The 18,243-nt window shown below is 44.0% G+C and overlaps 1 protein-coding gene across 1 annotated transcript in view; it reads right to left on the bottom strand.

The window, feature by feature from the left end:
• The window catches only part of LOC118080631 (inter-alpha-trypsin inhibitor heavy chain H4-like), a 29,758-nt gene that overhangs the window by 10,683 nt on the left and 832 nt on the right, over positions 1-18,243 (bottom strand). Inside the window, exons 2-15 of the mRNA XM_035106149.2 lie at positions 16,631-16,791; positions 16,156-16,260; positions 15,214-15,376; positions 15,002-15,112; positions 14,766-14,894; positions 12,684-12,800; positions 11,374-11,542; positions 10,370-10,495; positions 9,167-9,348; positions 8,212-8,394; positions 7,329-7,468; positions 4,988-5,133; positions 260-298; positions 9-158 (exon numbers count right to left, since the gene is read on the bottom strand). Coding sequence (XP_034962040.2) covers positions 9-158; positions 260-298; positions 4,988-5,133; positions 7,329-7,468; positions 8,212-8,394; positions 9,167-9,348; positions 10,370-10,495; positions 11,374-11,542; positions 12,684-12,800; positions 14,766-14,894; positions 15,002-15,112; positions 15,214-15,376; positions 16,156-16,260; positions 16,631-16,791 — 1,921 coding nt within the window. The remainder of the gene's footprint in view (positions 1-8; positions 159-259; positions 299-4,987; positions 5,134-7,328; positions 7,469-8,211; positions 8,395-9,166; positions 9,349-10,369; positions 10,496-11,373; positions 11,543-12,683; positions 12,801-14,765; positions 14,895-15,001; positions 15,113-15,213; positions 15,377-16,155; positions 16,261-16,630; positions 16,792-18,243) is intronic.

The following is an 18,243-nucleotide window of genomic DNA, read 5'->3' as shown; positions in this document are numbered from 1 at the left end:
AGAAATACCTTGAGAAGCGATTGGGTCACTCCTAGAGTTGTCGTAAAGCTTTCGCCCTGCTGCAGTTCCAATACTTGAAGATATAATCATCCTTTCGTAACTCCTGGAGTTGTCAAGTGGAGTGCTACCTCCTACAATTCTAGACAACATCTGCATGCCTATGAGAGAGTCTCATGGTTAGATCATTTTAATCGCAGTACTGTATATAAATTATTAGGAATAAGTTACTGGTATTTAATTGTAGAATTAGATTACATACCAGACGTTCGAACTGCAACAGTGTTTACATTCTCATTATCTGGACAAAGAAACAAGGACAGCTTCATTGGACTGTAAGCTCCCTCTGTATTTTTTTATTTCTCCTGTGTTTGCACCCACTGAATTATGCCATAGCCTTTTGGTGCTATTGGGAATCATGTGTGCTAATCTGTCACTTTTCTCGAGTGACCTTTTTAAGCAAACTATTTCATAACAATAGTACGCTTTCACAGTTTTGGGTTACCTAAATTGCTCAGTGGAAACCAGAAAATATATGTCACCAACGTTACATTAGACTTACTGTAAGTTACAGTGGTACCTCTACGTACGAATTTAATGCGTTCCGAACACACATTCGTAAGTCGAAACAAAATTGTAAGTCGAATCCCATAGGAATGCATTGGGAGAAAAAAATCGTAAGTCGAAGCAACCCTATCTAAAAATTCGTAAGTAGAAAAAATCCTATCTAAACCTCATCCAAGATGGCGGAAGGAGCTCTGTTCGTAAGTAGAAACATTCGTAAGTAGGGTTATTCATAAGCAGAGGTACTACTGTACTTATTAGTGAAGTTATTGGATTCCAGTGGGTCTGAGCATGACTTAACAGACAACCACTCATAGTCTTTAACCAAATTCTATTGCTGAAAACTACAAACCAGATCAGGAATAATGCCAAAGAGTCTGCCTATTATCTCATTCTAAGCATTTCACACTATTTTCAATTGTCAAACCAAGGGAAGTAATAGTAATAGTAGCACTCTATTTTGCCCTTCATGGATCAATGCCTTGTCGTGGCGAAGGGGCTTGAATAACTCAGAGAAGCTATGAGCTATGCCATGCAGGGCCACCCAAGATGGACAGGTCATAGTGGAGAGTTTTGACTAAACGTGATCCACCTGGAGAAGGAACTGGCAAGCCACTCCAGTATCCCTGCCAAGAAAACTCCATGGACAAAGACAACAGGCATATAAAAGTTATGACGCTGGAAGATGAGCCCCTCAGGTCGGAAGGCGTCCAACATGCTACTGAGGAAGAGCGGAGGACAAGTACAAGTAGATTCAGAGCTGATGAAGCGGCTGGGCCAAAGCCGAAAGGACGCTCAGTTGCGGATATGCCTGGAAGCGAAAGGAAAGTCCGATGCTGTAAAGAAAAATATTGCATAGGAACCTGGAATGTAAGAACCATGAGTGGAGGTAAGCTGGATGTGGTCAAAAATGAGATGACAAGAATAAATATCGACATCCTGGGCATCAGTGAACTAAAATGGAAGGGAATGGGCGAATTCAGTTCGGGTGACTATCATATCTACTACTGTGGGCAAGAATCCCGTAGTAGAAATGGAGTGGCCCTCATAGTCAACAAAAGAGTGGCAAAAGCTGTAATGGGATGCAATCTCAAAAATGACAGAATGATCTCGATACGAATCCAAGGCAGACCTTTTAACATCACAGTAATCCAAGTTTATGCACCAACTACCGGTGCTGAAGAAAGTGAAATTGACCAATTCTATGAAGACCTACAACACCTTCTAGAAATGACACCAAAGAAGGATGTTCTTCTCATTACAGGGGATTGGAATGCTAAAGTAGGGAATCAAGAGATAAAAGGAACAACTGGAAAGTTTGGCCTTGGAGTTCAAAATGAAGCAGGGCAAAGGCTAATAGAGTTCTGTCAAGAGAACAAGCTGGTCATCACAAACACTCTCTTCCAACAACACAAGAGAAGACTCTACACATGGATATCACCAAATGGGCAGCATCGAAATCAGATTGATTATATTCTCTGCAGCCAAAGATGGAGAAGCTCTATACAGTCAGCAAAAACAAGACCTGGAGCTGACTGTAACTCAGATCATCAGCTTCTTATAGCAAAATTCCAGCTTAAACTGAAGAAAGTAGGAAAAACCACTGGGCCAGTAAGATACAATCTGGATCAAATCCCTTATGAATACACAGTGGAAGTGAGGAACAGGTTTAAGGATTTAGATTTGGTGGACAGAGTGCCTGAAGAACTATGGATGGAGGCTCGTAACATTATACAGGAGGCAGCAACGAAAACCATCCCAAGGAAAAGGAAATGCAAGAAAGCAAAATGGCTATCCAACGAGGCCTTACAAATAGCGGAGGAGAGGAGGCAAGCAAAATGCAAGGGAGATAGGGAAAGATACAGGAAACTGAATGCAGATTTCCAAAAAACAGCAAGGAGAGACAAGAGGGTCTTCTTAAATGAGCAATGCAAAGAAATAGAGGAAAACAATAGAATGGGGAAAACCAGAGATCTGTTCAAGAAAATTGGAGATATGAAAGGAGCATTTCGTACAAAGATTACCATAATCAAGGACAAAAGTGGTAAGGACCTAACAGAAGCAGAAGACATCAAGAAGAGGTGGCAAGAATACACAGAGGAATTATACCAGAAAGATATGGAGGTCTCGTACACCCCAGGTAGTGTGGTTGCTGACCTTGAGCCAGACATCTTGGAGAGTGAAGTCAAATGGGCCTTAGAAAGCACTGCTAATAACAAGGCCAGTGGAAGTGATGATATTCCAGCTGAACTATTTAAAATCTTAAAAGATGATGCTGTTAAGGTGCTACACCCAATATGCCAGCAAGTTTGGAAAACTCAGCAATGGCCAGAGGATTGGAGAAGATCAGTCTACATCCCAATTCCAAAGAAGGGCAGTGCCAAAGAATGCTCCAACTACCGCACAATTGCGCTCATTTCACACGCTAGCAAGGTTATGCTTAAAATTCTACAAGGCAGGCTTAGGCAGTATGTGGATCGAGAACTCCCAGGAGTGCAAGCTGGATTTCGAAAGGGCAGAGGAACCAGAGACCAAATAGCAAACATGCGCTGGATTATGGAGAAAGCTAGAGAGTTCCAGAAAAACGTCTACTTCTGCTTCATTGACTATGCAAAAGCCTTTGACTGTGTCGACCACAGCAAACTATGGCAAGTTCTTAAAGAAATGGGAGTGCCTGATCACCTCATCTGTCTCCTGAGAAATCTCTATGTGGGACAAGAAGCTACAGTTAGAACTGGATATGGAACAACTGATTGGTTCAAAATTGGGAAAGGAGTACGACAAGGTTGTATATTGTCTCCCTGCTTATTTAACTTATATGCAGAATTCATCATGCGAAAGGCTGGACTAGATGAATCCCAAGCCGGAATTAAGATTGCCGGAAGAAATATCAACAACCTCAGATATGCAGATGACACAACCTTGATGGCAGAAAGTGAGGAGGAATTAAAGAACCTTTTAATGAGGGTGAAAGAGGAGAGCGCAAAATATGGTCTGAAGCTCAACATCAAAAAAACCAAGATCATGGCCACTGGTCCCATCACCTCCTGGCAAATAGAAGGGGAAGAAATGGAGGCAGTGAGAGATTTTACTTTCTTGGGCTCCTTGATCACTGCAGATGGTGACAGCAGTCACGAAATTAAAAGACGCCTGCTTCTTGGGAGAAAAGCAATGACAAACCTAGACAGCATCTTAAAAAGCAGAGACATCACTTTGCCGACAAAGGTCCGTATAGTTAAAGCTATGGTTTTCCCAGTAGTGATATATGGAAGTGAGAGCTGGACCATAAAGAAGGCTGATCGCCGAAGAATTGATGCTTTTGAATTATGGTGCTGGAGGAGACTCTTGAGAGTCCCATGGACTGCTAGAAGATCAAACCTATCCATTCTTAAGGAAATCAGCCCTGAGTGCTCCCTGGAAGGACAGATCGTGAAGCTGAGGCTCCAATACTTTGGCCACCTCATGAGAAGAGAAGAATCCTTGGAAAAGACCTTGATGCTGGGAAAGATGGAGGGCACAAGGAGAAGGGGACGACAGAGGACAAGATGGTTGGACAGTGTTCTCAAAGCTACGAACATGAGTTTGACCAAACTGCGGGAGGCAGTGCAAGACAGGAGTGCCTGGCGTGCTATGGTCCATGGGGTCACGAAGAGTCGGACACGACTAAACGACTAAACAACAACAACAACATTTTGCCTTGGTCAGACCACACCTGGAGTACTGTGTCTAGTTCTGGGCATCACAGTTTAAGAAGGATATTGCAAGCTGGAACATGTGCGGAGGAGGGTAACCAAGATGATCAAGGGTCTGGTCACCAAGCCTTATGAGAAATGATTGAGGCTATTGGGTGTTAAGACTGGAGAAGAGAAGACTAAGAGGTGATATGATAGCCATCTTCAAATATCTGAAGGGCTATCACATGGAAGATGGAGCAAGCTTGTTTTCTGCTGCTCCAGAAACCAACGAACCAATAGATTCAAATTACAATAAAGGAGATTCCAAATAAACAACAGGAAGAACTTCTGACAGCAGTGGAATGGACTCCCTTGGACTTCATTGGAAGTTTTTAAACATGGGTTGGATGGCCATTTGTCAGGGATTCTTTAGTTGTGTTTCCTGGCATCCCTTCCAACTCTACAGTTCTATGATTCTATGAAAGGTATATTCAGCACAAGTAAGATATCAGTGCTACCACATCAGTGACATCACCTTTCTTCACATAATTATAAGCTACATTTATCATTATCCTTGTCTCTATAGTTATCCTTGTACCTGACTGTTTTACCACTCTCCCAACACGCCCACATAGCCAGAGCTCTCAACTCATTCTTCTAGCACTGAACCTGAATGAGATTCGAAAGATAAATGTGCGTGCAAACTGTTTTATCACTTCAGTTTGACATGGGAGGGATTAGTTCTGATTTACCTGCCTCTGTAGGCTTGTTTGCCACCTCTTGAGCATCGGGTTTGGTGACCACCATGGAAGTGAGGGGTGTAACAAATCCAAACTTCAAGGAGATGTTCAAAACTTTAGCTTCCAGGTTTTCCCGCTGTTCTCCATCAGCTGAAGCACTAGGATACAGAGGCAAAATCTGCACCGTCTGCTTTCTACACATGATCCAGTACAACAAAATATGCTTCGGGTTTTATATTAGGAATGTTGGCTTTTATCCAACTAGATAACTGCACACACAGAACGCCCGCAAGTATAATGGGGCTTCCCCTCCTTCTCCTACCCCGATGGGGCCCCTACACCACCCTCTAACCTGCTCTGAAGGGTTTGGGGGGGGACCCATAATAGATTTGGGGGGCAAGCAAGGGGAGAAGATGGGGAGGAGTTGTGCTGTGCTTGCAGATATTATTTCATGTGCACAGTTATTTAGTTTGATACAACCTGCTATGATTTTCACCCTATCACTGAAACAGACATATTCACACAATACATTTAAAGCACATTTATACAGTCATGGCTTCTCCCAAAGAAATCCGTGAATGTAATTTTCCTCACAATTCCCAGAACCTATAACAAACTATGTTCCTGGGATTCTGTGGAGGAACCTATGTGCTTTAAATATATATTTACATTAGTATTAGGACAATAATATCAAATTTATAAAAGAATGTATAGGTTAGGGTATTTTTGTATGTATTCATGTAATGTTTTTTTCTCCTTTAACAGTTCTGTGTTCTTTGTTCTTTCCCCCCTTTTTGTACCACTTTATTGTTTTGTAATTGAAATTTTTTTAAATAAAATATCAAATTTTAAATATATGGTGTGGATGTGACTGCAATAATGAAAGCCAAGGGATTATCAGCATGAGCCAAGATCTTGCAGAAGGAAGTGTTTCTCAAGTCACTAAGCAACTATTACTCACTTAACATTGTGTTATGAGTTGTGAGGGAGTAGGCCAGGGTCCCCAAACCAAGGCCTGGGGGCCAGATGTGGCCCAATTACCTTCTAAATCCGGCCCGCGGACGGTCCGGGAATCAGCGTGTTTTTACATGAGTAGAATTTGTCCTTTTATTTAAAATGCATCTCTGGGTTATTTGTGGGGCATAGGAATTCGTTCATATTATTTTTTTCAAAATATAGTCCGGCCCCCCACAAGGTCTGAGGGACAATGGACTGAGGGACCCTGCTGAAAAAGTTTGCTGACCCCTGGAGTAGGCTGTATGCCGAGACCCTTCTAATCCCTGGATCCAGCAAGTGTTAAAAACTAATCAAGGATTCAAATTCCTGGAATAGCCAGGCTAGCTTTCTGGTGAGATCATGGACTGTTAAGGTAACAAAAGAAGTGGATATGTGCCAGATAGCAAATGGGTGCACCCCCCCCATCCCTCAACTTGCTGGTAGTTAGAAAAATAAAGGCCATGGTTGGGAGTTAAATTATGGGAGCTAGAATCTGGAAGCAAAGCTGCAGGTTGGGAAGCCAGAGAGAGAGCCATGCCTGCTTTCTGTTGGGATCCAAGGTTATGGCCATAGGAGAAGCAGGGGTGTTGCAATGGGGGGGGGCGGTCTGCCCCGGGTTCCACTCTGGGAGGTGCCACTTGGAGCCCCCACCCCCACGACTCCCAAGCTGAGCCTCCAGCCTCCTGGTAAAAAGTCCGCTCGGCGCACCGCAAAGCAACTTGGGAGTCGCGGGGGTGGGACTCAACCCCGCTGCGCTGAGTGGGCTTTCTACCTGGAGTTTGTAGCTGGAGGTGCACGGACTGGAGTCGTGGAGGGGGGGCGATACCCGGCTACGTAACACGTAAGATGCTGCACCACCCCGGGTGCATGGCAATTTGCCGCCCCGGGTGTCGCAGCGGCTCGCTACGCCCCTGAGAAGAATGATCCTCTTGAGATTCAAATGCGCTGAACCCCTCCATCAGAGGCTGTGTTTGTATGCACGTGTAAATAAACCATATACAATCATACCTTGGATCCCGAACGTCTCTGTAGCTGAACGTTTTGGCTTCTGAACACTGCAAACCTGGAAGTGAGTGTTCCGGTTTGCGAACGTTCTTCGGAACCCAAACATCTGATGTGGCTGAGTGCAGGAAGCTCCTGCAGCCAATAGGAAGCCGTACCTTGGTAGCTGAATGTTTTCGGAAGTCGAATGAGCTTACGGAACGGATTCCATTCGACAACCAAGGAACGACTGTATCATAAAAGACATCACAGTCTCATTCCAAGGGAAACATGAACCCTAGGCAAGCACACAGAACCTCTGGAATCTCACACTGCTCAGAGACTGGGGTAGCTTGCAACACTATTATTAGCTTACGATTTTTCTAGTAGCTGTTGAATTGTCAAGTAGGCCCATAATCTCTCGATGAAATTTCCAAAGATGTATTTCTGATGCTGAAATACTTGCTCCTTTTCTCTTATATTTGCCTCTTCTTTAAGAGTAAGTTCACTGGAAAGCTGGAAAGCGAGCAGGGAGTGCGAGTTATTTAAAGTAACTCTCAATCTGAATATAAGCAACACATACTGTTTTCTACACAAGCTGATGTTAGAGGGAAAAACCTATTTAAGTAAACTTTTAAAATTGGAGGGGAGAGAGAAGACAACAAATGATGAATAAAACAATAGAAAGAAGACAATTGTGAGCTCATGTTTTCGCTGGAGAGGCTGGGATCCGAGGGTGCATGGCTGCCATGTCCCCCTCATGCTGCCCTCCCTGAGGGGTCTTGCAAAGCAGTTCAGGGCTGGCTCAGGGAGGGAGGCTGGAGCAGCCCCCACCCCAATGTGCCTGGAGCGATTGCCCTTTCTGCCACCTCCCTGCTACGCCCCTAGTTGCATATATTTAGGCACCAGGCAAAAACGTTTCTTTTCAACAGGCATTCGGCTGAATAACCTCCTATGGCTTCTAAAATGTGTTTGTGGGAGGGAGCATCATTGGTTTGATTTTATACATAATAAAACAATTATGTATTTTGTATTCTCATTTCATATTTTTCTATTGTGAACCTCCCTGGGATATTTGGATGGAGCATTTCTTTTCCCTTAAAGAATTTCAAATACTTTAAAAAAATCATAAAATGAAAAGCATAGATTTTTTAGTTTCAAAGCCGAATGTACCACAGAATGTTGGAGACAGAAAAATGACTATGCAGCCCAAAGTTGTCCATACAAAAGAAGCCATTTTTTTTTAACTCAGTACTTACTGCTTTAGCCTTAATTTCCACAGGAAGATCATCAACATCATTGCCGAGCTTTCCAGCTACAACAATTTCAGAGCCATCAAAGAGCAGCTTGAAATTATTCTGAGTTATTTCCAGTACGGCATTGTCTGGGTACTTCATTTCAATCTCTTTCAGGATAGGCATAGCTACCTCGTGATAAAAGCCCTTGAATGAGACAGACAGAAAAGGTAACCATAGGAACAAATCTATTGTGCCAGTCTAAAAAATATAGGCCGAATTCAAGTAATTGGTTCTATTGGCAGAAACCTGCACAAATACTTCTGTTAATGCGATGGGACTCTTCCCCACTCTCCTTCCTCCATGTGCCCCCACACCCTCCAAAATAGGCTCTGGGGTGGTCAGGAGAACCGCCAGAACAGCATGCATAGGAAGCAGAGGGGAGAGCTAAAAGGCTCTGTGTTGACAGAATGTTTGCCATAGCACAACAAGGGATGCAGGTGGCGCCATGGTCTAAACCACTGAGCCACGTGGGCTTGCCAATCAGAAGGTTGGCGGTTCGAATCCCTGTGATGGGGTGAGCTACTGTTGCTGTATCCCACCTCCTGCCAACCTAGCAGTTCAAAATCACACCAGTGCAAGTAGATAAATAGGTACTGCTGGGGCAGGAAGGAAACGGCGTTTCTGTGTGCTCTGACTTGTCATGGTGTTCCATTGTGCCAGGAGAGGTTTATCATGCTGGCCACATAACCCGGAAAGCTGTGTGTGGACAAACGCCGGCTCCCTTGGCCTGAAAGCGAGATGAGTGCTGCTCCCCATAGTCACCTCTGACTGGCCTTAACCATCCAGGGGTCCTTTACCTTATAGCACAACACTGAATTCCTCTCCATACAGAAATATTTTGGCCTACCTGGAAACAGTTTTGAGATTCTTCATTTAAAATATATGTATATGTTTTGATTGTTGTTTCTTCCCCTACCTGGAGCTGCAAGGCTGCATCTGAGTCCTCGTATATACGGCGAGCCACTCCTCCATTTTCTAAAGCCATCTTCTCCAAAAATGTGTAGCTGACGTCAAATCCAAAGCCAAGGCAGTAGATGAAGTATTTTCCATTATTAGCACCCCGTATGTTTCTTTGAATCCTATCAATGTTTGTTTCACCTGTCATATATAGGTATACAATGTGAACACACTGCAGCCACTGAGAAAAAAATTAAATATGTTGCATTTTGAAAGAAACAAGCAGATGTTGGGAGTATCAAAAATATTAATGAGTTTACAAACACCCACTGACTTTTCAATTAAATAAAAAACTTTTAGAAGCAAATATTGGATATTTGTGTTCAACTTTGATACCGGTACATATTTCTTCTGTACCTAGAAAAATGTTTTGTATTTAGAACTTCCTGTTTCTTATTGTGAAACTGCAGGAGTACTATATTGTAGCCAGATACCGCAGATCCTAGGGCTTAGAATCATAGAAGAGGTGGAAGAGACCACAAGGGCCATCCAGTCCAACCCCCTGCCAAGCAGGAAACACCATCAAAGCACTCAGGACAGATGGCTGTCAAGCCTCCTCTTAAACACCTCCAAAGAAGGAGACTCCACCACACTCTTGGCAGCAAGTTCCACTGTCGAACAGCTCTTACTGTCAGGAAGTTCTTCCCAATGTTTAGGTGGAATTGCCGATCAAAAGGTCGGCGGTTCGAATCCCCGCAACGGGGTGAGCTCCCGTTGCTCGGTCCCAGCTCCTGCCAACCTAGCAGTTCGAAAGCACGTCAAAGTGCAAGTAGATAAATAGGTACCGCTACAGCGGGAAGGTCAATGGCGTTTCCGTGTGCTGCTCTGGTTCGCCAGAAGCGGCTTTGTCATGCTGGCCACATGACCAGGAAGCTGTACGCCAGCTCCCTCGGCCAGTAAAGCGAGATGAGCACTGCAACCCCAGAGTCGTTCGCAACTGGACCTAATGGTCAGGGGTCCCTTTACCTTTAAAGGCTATATTGTTTTTTCCCCCATCTGACACTCATGGATAGAACTTCAGACAATCTAGTGAGTCTGAAGTAAATCAAGGTATGAAAGGAGTTATAAAACATGTCTAATTAAAGTAATTGTTGATAACTATGCATTAAAAAAAAAAATGAAAATAACAGCAGAATGTGTGGCTTTGCTGTTTCTAACTCACCAGTAGTAGGTTGACCATCTGTCAGCAAAATTATCATGGAAATGCTTTGGTCTGGCAATACCTCAGCTGTGGTGTCTTTGTCCAGCGAATTTATTGCCGCCTGAAGAGCACCATTAATATCTGTTGCTGTAATGGGAAAGAAAACAGGTCAGTGGATTTGACCACAGATTTATATTGTTCTTCAGAGATCTAGAGAGGAGGCTTCAAAGGTATGGAGGGGGAGAGACAGCCAGGGCCATCCCAACAGTTAGACAATCTTGAAAAGGTAGCCAGTTAACGGTTATTCCATTTCTTATTTCCAATATTGTGAAATCCAGTCCATAAACTTTGAACATACAAAGACAAACACAAAAGAAATCAATGTGAAGTTATTGAAATCACTGGGTACACAAACAGTCAAAAGTTTCACAACTGAATTAAGAGAAACAGGCAAGTTAATTTCATTCAATCTTAATGTTGCTGTTATATAAACAAACAAACAAACAAAGGCTTTATTTTAACCAAGCCCATGTTTTATGTGTGTTCCAGTTTGCCAAGGTCTGGAGGAGTTTGCCAAGGCCTTAGGAAAATGCTCTAGAAACCAGGCGCTGGGGGCACCTTGGTGGGCATTTGCTCCTGCATCGAAGGCAAGATGTTGCCCTGGGGATATGGGGAAAGAAAGTAAAAAGACACAGACTAGTAGAAATCTATGACTTAACACTAAGTACACAAAGAAAAATCAAGAGACAGGCAAGTTTAAACTTTTGCAAGTGTGAATTAATACACTGAACGGTTAGTAGCAAAGTCTGAAATTGAATACAGAAAGGAGAAAGTAAACAATGATGATAAAGGAATAGAGGAGGAATATGGTCATATTTCTGAGTAGCAAAAAAATTAGAAGCTTTTGAATGAAAAACGGAACACCTGAGAATTAGGTATGAATTTTAAAAAAATATGCTGCAGTGAGCAGTCCTGATTAAACTCTGCTGAAAAACTTGACAAGTCTGTTCATTTGACAAACTTACATCCACCAGCAGAAATGGTCTCAACGTGTCGTTTAGCCCGTTCCACATTCTCCTCTGTAGCTTGCAACAAAGATGAAGTCCATACAGTCACAGTTCCACTAAAGAGAACTAAGGTAAAGTGGTCTTCAGGATTAAGGTCTTCCAAAATCTTGTTCAGTGCCTCTTTTGTCTATAGAAAGTAATAAAGCAATGTAATTTCCAGCCACAGAATCAGAATCAGAAACTTAACATTAGACTTGTATTTAAATAAATATTTCTGCAGAGCATGGGTCTAGCAGCCTAATCCTTGGCATGTCTGCTCATATAGAAGTCCCCCTGTGTTTAGTGCAACCTAAGGCCCGGAGGCCGGATGCGGCCCAATTGCCTTCTCAATCCAGCCTGCAGATGGTCTGGGAATCAGCATGTTTTAATGTCTTTTTATTTAAAATTCATCTCTGGGTTATTTGTGGGGCTTGCCTGGTGTTTTTACATGAGTTGAATGTGTGCTTTTATTTAAAATGCAGCTCTGGGTTATTTGTGGGGCGTAGGAATTCGTTCATTTTTCTCCTTCAAAATATAGTGTGGCCCCCCACAAGGTCTGAGGGACAGTGGAAAAGGTTGCTGACCCCTGGTTTAGTGGAACTTTTGCCCCAGTAGGTGGACACAGAACTGCAGCCTAACAACTACGGTATGTATTTTTCTTTTTCTTTTTTCCCTATATGGAAGTGGTTTTGTGTAGGGAAAAAATGTAGCCCATGATGCAGGTTGAAGGACCCTGCCTGTGCAAGTTGCTGTGGGCAAGATGTGTCCCAGAACAACTGCTTTGTTGTGACTGTGATTTCATTCCCATTTTAAGATTAATTAATCTAGGCCATTCATATCCCTCTTGAATATTCTGTGCTATGGTCTGGAAGGGGGGGGGGAAACAAGACAAGAGATGATGTCCTCTTTTAACAGCATGCTTGTGGCCTTCTCTTAAAGAAATGGATTTGACAGGAAGCAAATTAGCCTGGAAATTTACTGTGATAAGGTGGCGATATGTGGCTGGTTTCAGCCTGTAGTAGAATTTGCATGGTCTGCTGCTGGTCTTCTAAAGTAAATTCAGTCAAGAGAAGGTGTGGCAATGTGCCATTACACACCATGCACTGCTATACCTCTCTTGCCCCTTGAGCAAGGGGGCAAGGAGCAGTTGGTCCTGCTGTGGGATAGCAGACTCCATAAAGATTCATTGTGATTGTCAAAGAGATACTGCTATTGTCACTGGTAATTAACATACAGTTGAGTTAGCATGGCACAAACACCAGAACCTTTTCTATCTGGAAACAAATTACCTGCTGTATTTTCTTGCCACCCATAGATCCACTCTTGTCTATGACAAAGACCACATTTTTGGGAAATGCTGGCATTTGGCTAGGCGCAAAATAATGCACAAAATATCCATTAACAATCTGAAAACAAAATAAGTGGTATTAATGTATTACACATTCATATCTCAACACAGCAGCGTATAAAATAGTGGAATTAAAATTAGTTAAGGTGCATAATAATTTGCATGGAGTAGAGCTTCTCAATATCCAATGAAGTTGAAGATCAGGGTGGATTAAAAAAACCTACTTCTTCACATAGCGTATAGTCAAATGATGGAACTTGCTCCCATGGGAAGCCGTGATGGCCACCCACTTGGATGCTTTTAAAAGAGGATTAGACAACTTCATAGAGGATAAGGCTATTGATGGCCACAATGGCTATTTTCTGCCTCCACGGCTCCAGAATGGCAGAATGCCAGAAACCACAGGAGGGAAGAGTGTTCTTGCGCACGAATCCTGCTTGCTGGTTTCCCACAGGCAACTGTTCAGCCACGGTGAGAATAGAAAGCTAGACTAGATGGACCATTGGCCTGCTCCAGCAGGTTTTTTCTTATGTTCTTGCTTTCTTATGACCACATGTCAATTCAACTATATCATGTGCACAAAAACCCACTGTATGAGCAGTACAACCAACCCTTTAAATGTAGGCTAATCCCGCCTCATATAACCAGCATGATTGAATCTAATCAATTCATGAAGGGGTTAAGGTCATAGAGTAACCTGTCCTAGCAGGTTTAACCCACGTAACTTCCTCTCACCTTGGAAGGAAATAGGTAACCAAGCTTTTGTTCCCTCAGCCTACATGTGAACATGGGTGTGGGAGGAGCTCTGAACTGCAGCATCTTTTGTTTGAGACAAGTATGGAGTCTGAAACAAATGTTTTCCTATACCAATAGTTTAGGAACTTTTACCATTTTGTAACCAAGCTTCATTTTGCTGCCTTTGCAACTTTTCTGAATGTTGTATGGTAAAGCACATTTATTTGACCCAAGGAGAGTTTGTAAGCAAACCATTTTTGTTGCTGTTGTTGTTTAGTCATTTCCGACTCTTCGTGACCCCATGGACCAGAGCACGCCAGGCACTCCTGTCTTGCACTGCCTCCCGCAGTTTGGTCAAACTCATGTTCATAGCTTCGAGAACACTGTCCAACCATCTCATCCTCTGTCGTCTCCTTCTCCTTGTGCCCTCCATCTTTCCCAACATCAGGGTCTTTTCCAGGGAGTCTTCTCTTCTCATGAGGTGGCCAAAGTATTGGAGCCTCAGCTTCAGGATCTGTCCTTCCAGTGAGCACTCAGAGCTGATTTCCTTCAGAATGGATAGGTTTGATCTTCTTGCAGTCCATGGGACTCTCAAGAGTCTCCTCCTTCATGGATCACTGCCTTGTCATGGCGAAGGGGCTTGAATAACTCAGAGAAGCTATGAGCAGGGCCACCCAAGATGGACAGGTCATAGTGGAGAGTTTTGACCAAACATGATCCACCTGGAGCAGAAACTGGCAAGCCACTCCAGTATCCCTGCCAAGAAAACTCCATGGACAAAGACAACAGGCATATAAACCATTTTTATAATTTACCAAATGTGGTCTTTTTCTATGCCAGGGGAAGTGGAAAAATTAGGAAGGACATTTTAAAGGGAGACATTTCCTGCTTTACTGGTATGCCAACAGGTTTGTGTCCCTAGAGATAAAATTAGAGATTAGAGACCCTTTGCCATTGCAGTTAGTTTTCTGTGGTGAAATTACTGTAGGGGTGTCCTTAGACTACATGAAGACTAGGAAAATGAGAAGCCAACAACTGTTTGTCTAACTCTAAAGGAAGTTCCTCTTCTCTTTCTTACTAAAGAACATAGAAAACTGACTAATGTCTAAATCTCAGGAAGAAGATTATGCAACAATTGAGTTCTGGTTCTTTTTCAAACAAAAGTTTAGGGATTGCTGCCTGAAACTAAGATTGTACAATTTGTAAATAGGTCTTTTCCTATTCTCCCCCCCCCCCCTGAATTTAGCTAAGTGGTTCCTATTATTCTGAATTCTCAGTAATCTTTTACCTGTATATCACCTGCAGTCTCACTCCTTTTAACATCATAACGTATGAGAAAATCTCCGTCAAGGAGTGTGTCATCCAGCCCAGGGGTTTTTCTTTGTTGATCTATGGTTGGTTTAAATGAAATGTGGGCCTAAAAATGAGCCACAAAAGCAAACAATCAGTCAAGCTAGCACAGGAGGGCTGGTGGTTCATTTTTTTTACAAGCATGTTAAGTCTTTTAGTCCATGTAATACATACCTTTGTCTCATTCTGTACCTTTGTTAGAGCATTGTTCAGTTCATTGGTTATAAAAGTGCTCTCAGTTTCCAATGCACTTATACCTTGTGGTTCAAATATGTGGGTGTCAATCTGACGAAAATAAAAAGATGCTTCAGAGTCATAACCTTCAGCTACAACATGGGGCCAGCAATTGGTGTCATTTATAGGAAGAGCCTCTTCCAAGAATTTACCTGAAAGTGTTTAACAAGTTGTTTGGGCTTGACCTTGATCAGCAGTTCGTATTTTCCCAGCTTTCGCTTTAGAAGTTCCTCGTATGTGAGTTCAAAGTTAACTTTGGCAGCAGCTGCAACATTGACTGAAACACGAAACTGTTCTAGTTTTCTTCCAGTTGATCTGAATGGAAATGAGCAATTTAGGCTTTATGCAAGAATTTGGCAGCTCATCCTCAAGTTTGTATGGGAAATGAACTCTTGAGTGATTTGGAAGATAAAGGGGCCAGCAAGGGGCAGAAGAAGAATGAGAAGTCCCACTGCATGAGTAGAAGTCAACTCACATGGTACTGGATTTTGAAGAAATGTATTGGCCCATTATAAAATGTTGTCCAAAGACTTTAGCCAACCATGTAATTGACGTGTGCTGTTTTTTTAAACCCATTTGACACTCGTTCTAATTCTTTTAAGTTAAATCTCAAGAAGCCAAAGAATGGAAGGAAGCACATCTAAATAATTGTACACATTCATGCTTAATGTTGGAGCTAATCTGAAAGGGATGATCCAAACAGAGGATACTGAACAGGAACAATAAGTAGTATAAACACTGACAACTGGGAAACACTGGCCTGCGAGCGCTCCAGTTGGAGAACAGCCTTTACCAAAGTTGTCATGGGCTTTGAAGACACTTGAACTCAGGACGCAAGGGAGAAACGTGCTAAGAGGAAGGCACGCTTGGCAAATCCACACCGTGATCAACTCCTGCCCGGAAACCAATGTCCCCACTGTGGAAGGACGTGTGGATCCAGAATTGGCCTCCACAGTCACTTATGGACTGTATTTATGGAAGACAATCTTACTCGGCTATGAGTGATCGCCAAAGAATGAGGAGGAGGATACACTTCTATCCCCTCTATGGCTTTACCCATGACTGGAATGGCGGCAGCGGGGGGAGTTGCTTACTTGACAAGTCCAGCACTTTGTCCTCGTGAAACCGCAGTGTCATACTGATCTTGTGCAGATTTCTTCTCCTTGATTATTCCAGGATATGTTACTCCATCTATTGTCCTTAACAAACAGTGTTTTGAACAGTTAAAATCATTAGGAGGCGAACATATCCTCTTATGCAGCCCACCTATTCCTCCCCAAAAAACTGCTCTGGAGTTGGGGGACCCTTCAGAACCATGTGGGAGGTGATGTTGGGGCTGTTGGGGGAAGGTGAATTCAATTCCAGTAAGATTCTGCTTTTATAAATTAAAAGGTGGAAATTGCCTCCTCCTTCCACTCATTGGGACATTCAGTTGATGGCACTGGAACCGCTTACTGGTTGCAACTCACTTCCTCAGATGGAAGAAGCCCTTCCATTCACAGAATAGCTCAGCTGGAGCAAGCCCTCTAACCTTTAAGAGGCCCCAGACACAAGCTTACAAAGCCTTACATGCTAAAGTTTGTGATGAAAGCTGACTTGGGTAACTCCACTTCAAAAAGAGCCTCCTTGGATTCATTCGCTCTGTTGACAACTCTGCTGGTGATTACTGTGTGGGCATAACGTGAGGTAACTTTGCAGTCCACATGCAGGCTGTAGATTTCGATGGCATTCTAGAGAAGAAGAGGAAAAGATTCTCTGAATTCAGACAAATGTCTTCCTCACCAAATGTATTATTGTAGAGCAGGGGTGTCAAACTCAAATTCATCGGGGGCCGCATCAGCAGTTTGGTCACCCTCAAAGGGCCGGTTGTATCTGTAGGACTAACATAAAGACTAACATAGTCAGAATAATGGCAAGTAGATATTCAAATGTACAATTATTGTGCAATTTATTGAAAAATGATTTTTGGTAACTGCACTGGGTGGTGGAGGCTCGCTAGGGTTTCATGCAGGAACTTTGCAGAGCTACTGGTACCTGGAGATGCTGGGGTCCTTCTGCATGCAGGACAGATGTTCTGCCAGTGAGCCACCACCCTTCACCAAAGGGACTGGCTGAGGTTGACTCACTGGAGCTGTTCTCCTGGTTCCAGGGTTTAAGGGCCAGAAGTATAAAGCAGCCTCCTATGTTTCTGAGGAGAGGGAGAGGGAGGGGAGGGGAGGGAGGGAGGAAGGAAGAAAAGAGGGAGTGGGAGGGAGAGATGAAGGAAGGAAAGAGAGGAGAGAAAGAAGAGTAGGAAATAAGGAAGGGAATAAAGAAGGAAAGAAAAAGAAAGAGGGAGAGAAGACAGAGAAGAAGGAAGGGAATAAAGAAGGAAAGAAAAAGAAAGAGGAAGAGAAGACAGAGATAAAGAAGGAAGGAAGGAGAGGGAAAGAAAGAATAAGAACGAGAGAGAGGAAGAAAGAAAGGGAAGGGGGGGCCGCCGCCTTGATTCAGCGCCAGAAAAGAGTGTGAAGGGACCCAGGGGCAAAAAGCATTTCCCGTGCAGCATGAGGCAGCGGGTGTCCGTTTTAGGAGACGTGCGTAAAGCCTCAGAGTTGCACGTTCGTGAGGCTGAGCCGCTGCTGAGCTCACGTTCATGAGGCTGAGCCGCGGCAGGAGGAGGAGGAGGTGAGGCAAGAGGAGGAGGAGGAGGCGGCTTGCCGGGTCGGTGCCCGGCAGCGCCGTATGGAGAGTCCCAAGCCTCTGGGATGCAGCAGTGCTCTGTAGCACTTTGAATCCTCCTCCTCCTCCACGCGGCGCTGCTGGGTGCTTTGTCTGTGCTTCAGCAGCAGCAGCAGCAACTGTTTCCAGGCACCGAGCCGTGGCAGGAGGAGGATTCAAAGTGCTACAGAGCACTGCTGCGTTGCAGAGGCTCAGGACTCTCCGTGCGGCGCTGCTGGGTGCTGACCCAGCAAGCTGCCTCCTCCTTCTCCTGCTGTGGCTCGGGGTGCTCCACGCAGCGCTGCTCCGGCCGCCTTTCTACCCCCCCCAGGCCCCAGCTGTTTGTCGGCGCTTTGTCGGTGCGGCGCTTCAGCAGCAAGGTCCCGCTGCTGGGTCCCGCTGGCTGGGGCGCTCGGCGGGCCACATGACGAGGTCTGGCGGGCCGGATTTGGCCCCCGGGCCTTGTGTTTGACACCCATGTT

This window comes from Zootoca vivipara, chromosome 2 (genome assembly GCF_963506605.1).
Source record: "Zootoca vivipara chromosome 2, rZooViv1.1, whole genome shotgun sequence".
Lineage (NCBI taxonomy): Eukaryota > Metazoa > Chordata > Lepidosauria > Squamata > Lacertidae > Zootoca > Zootoca vivipara.
The sequence above is the reverse complement of the archived record's forward strand: the minus strand, read 5'-3'. Positions and strand labels throughout refer to the sequence as shown.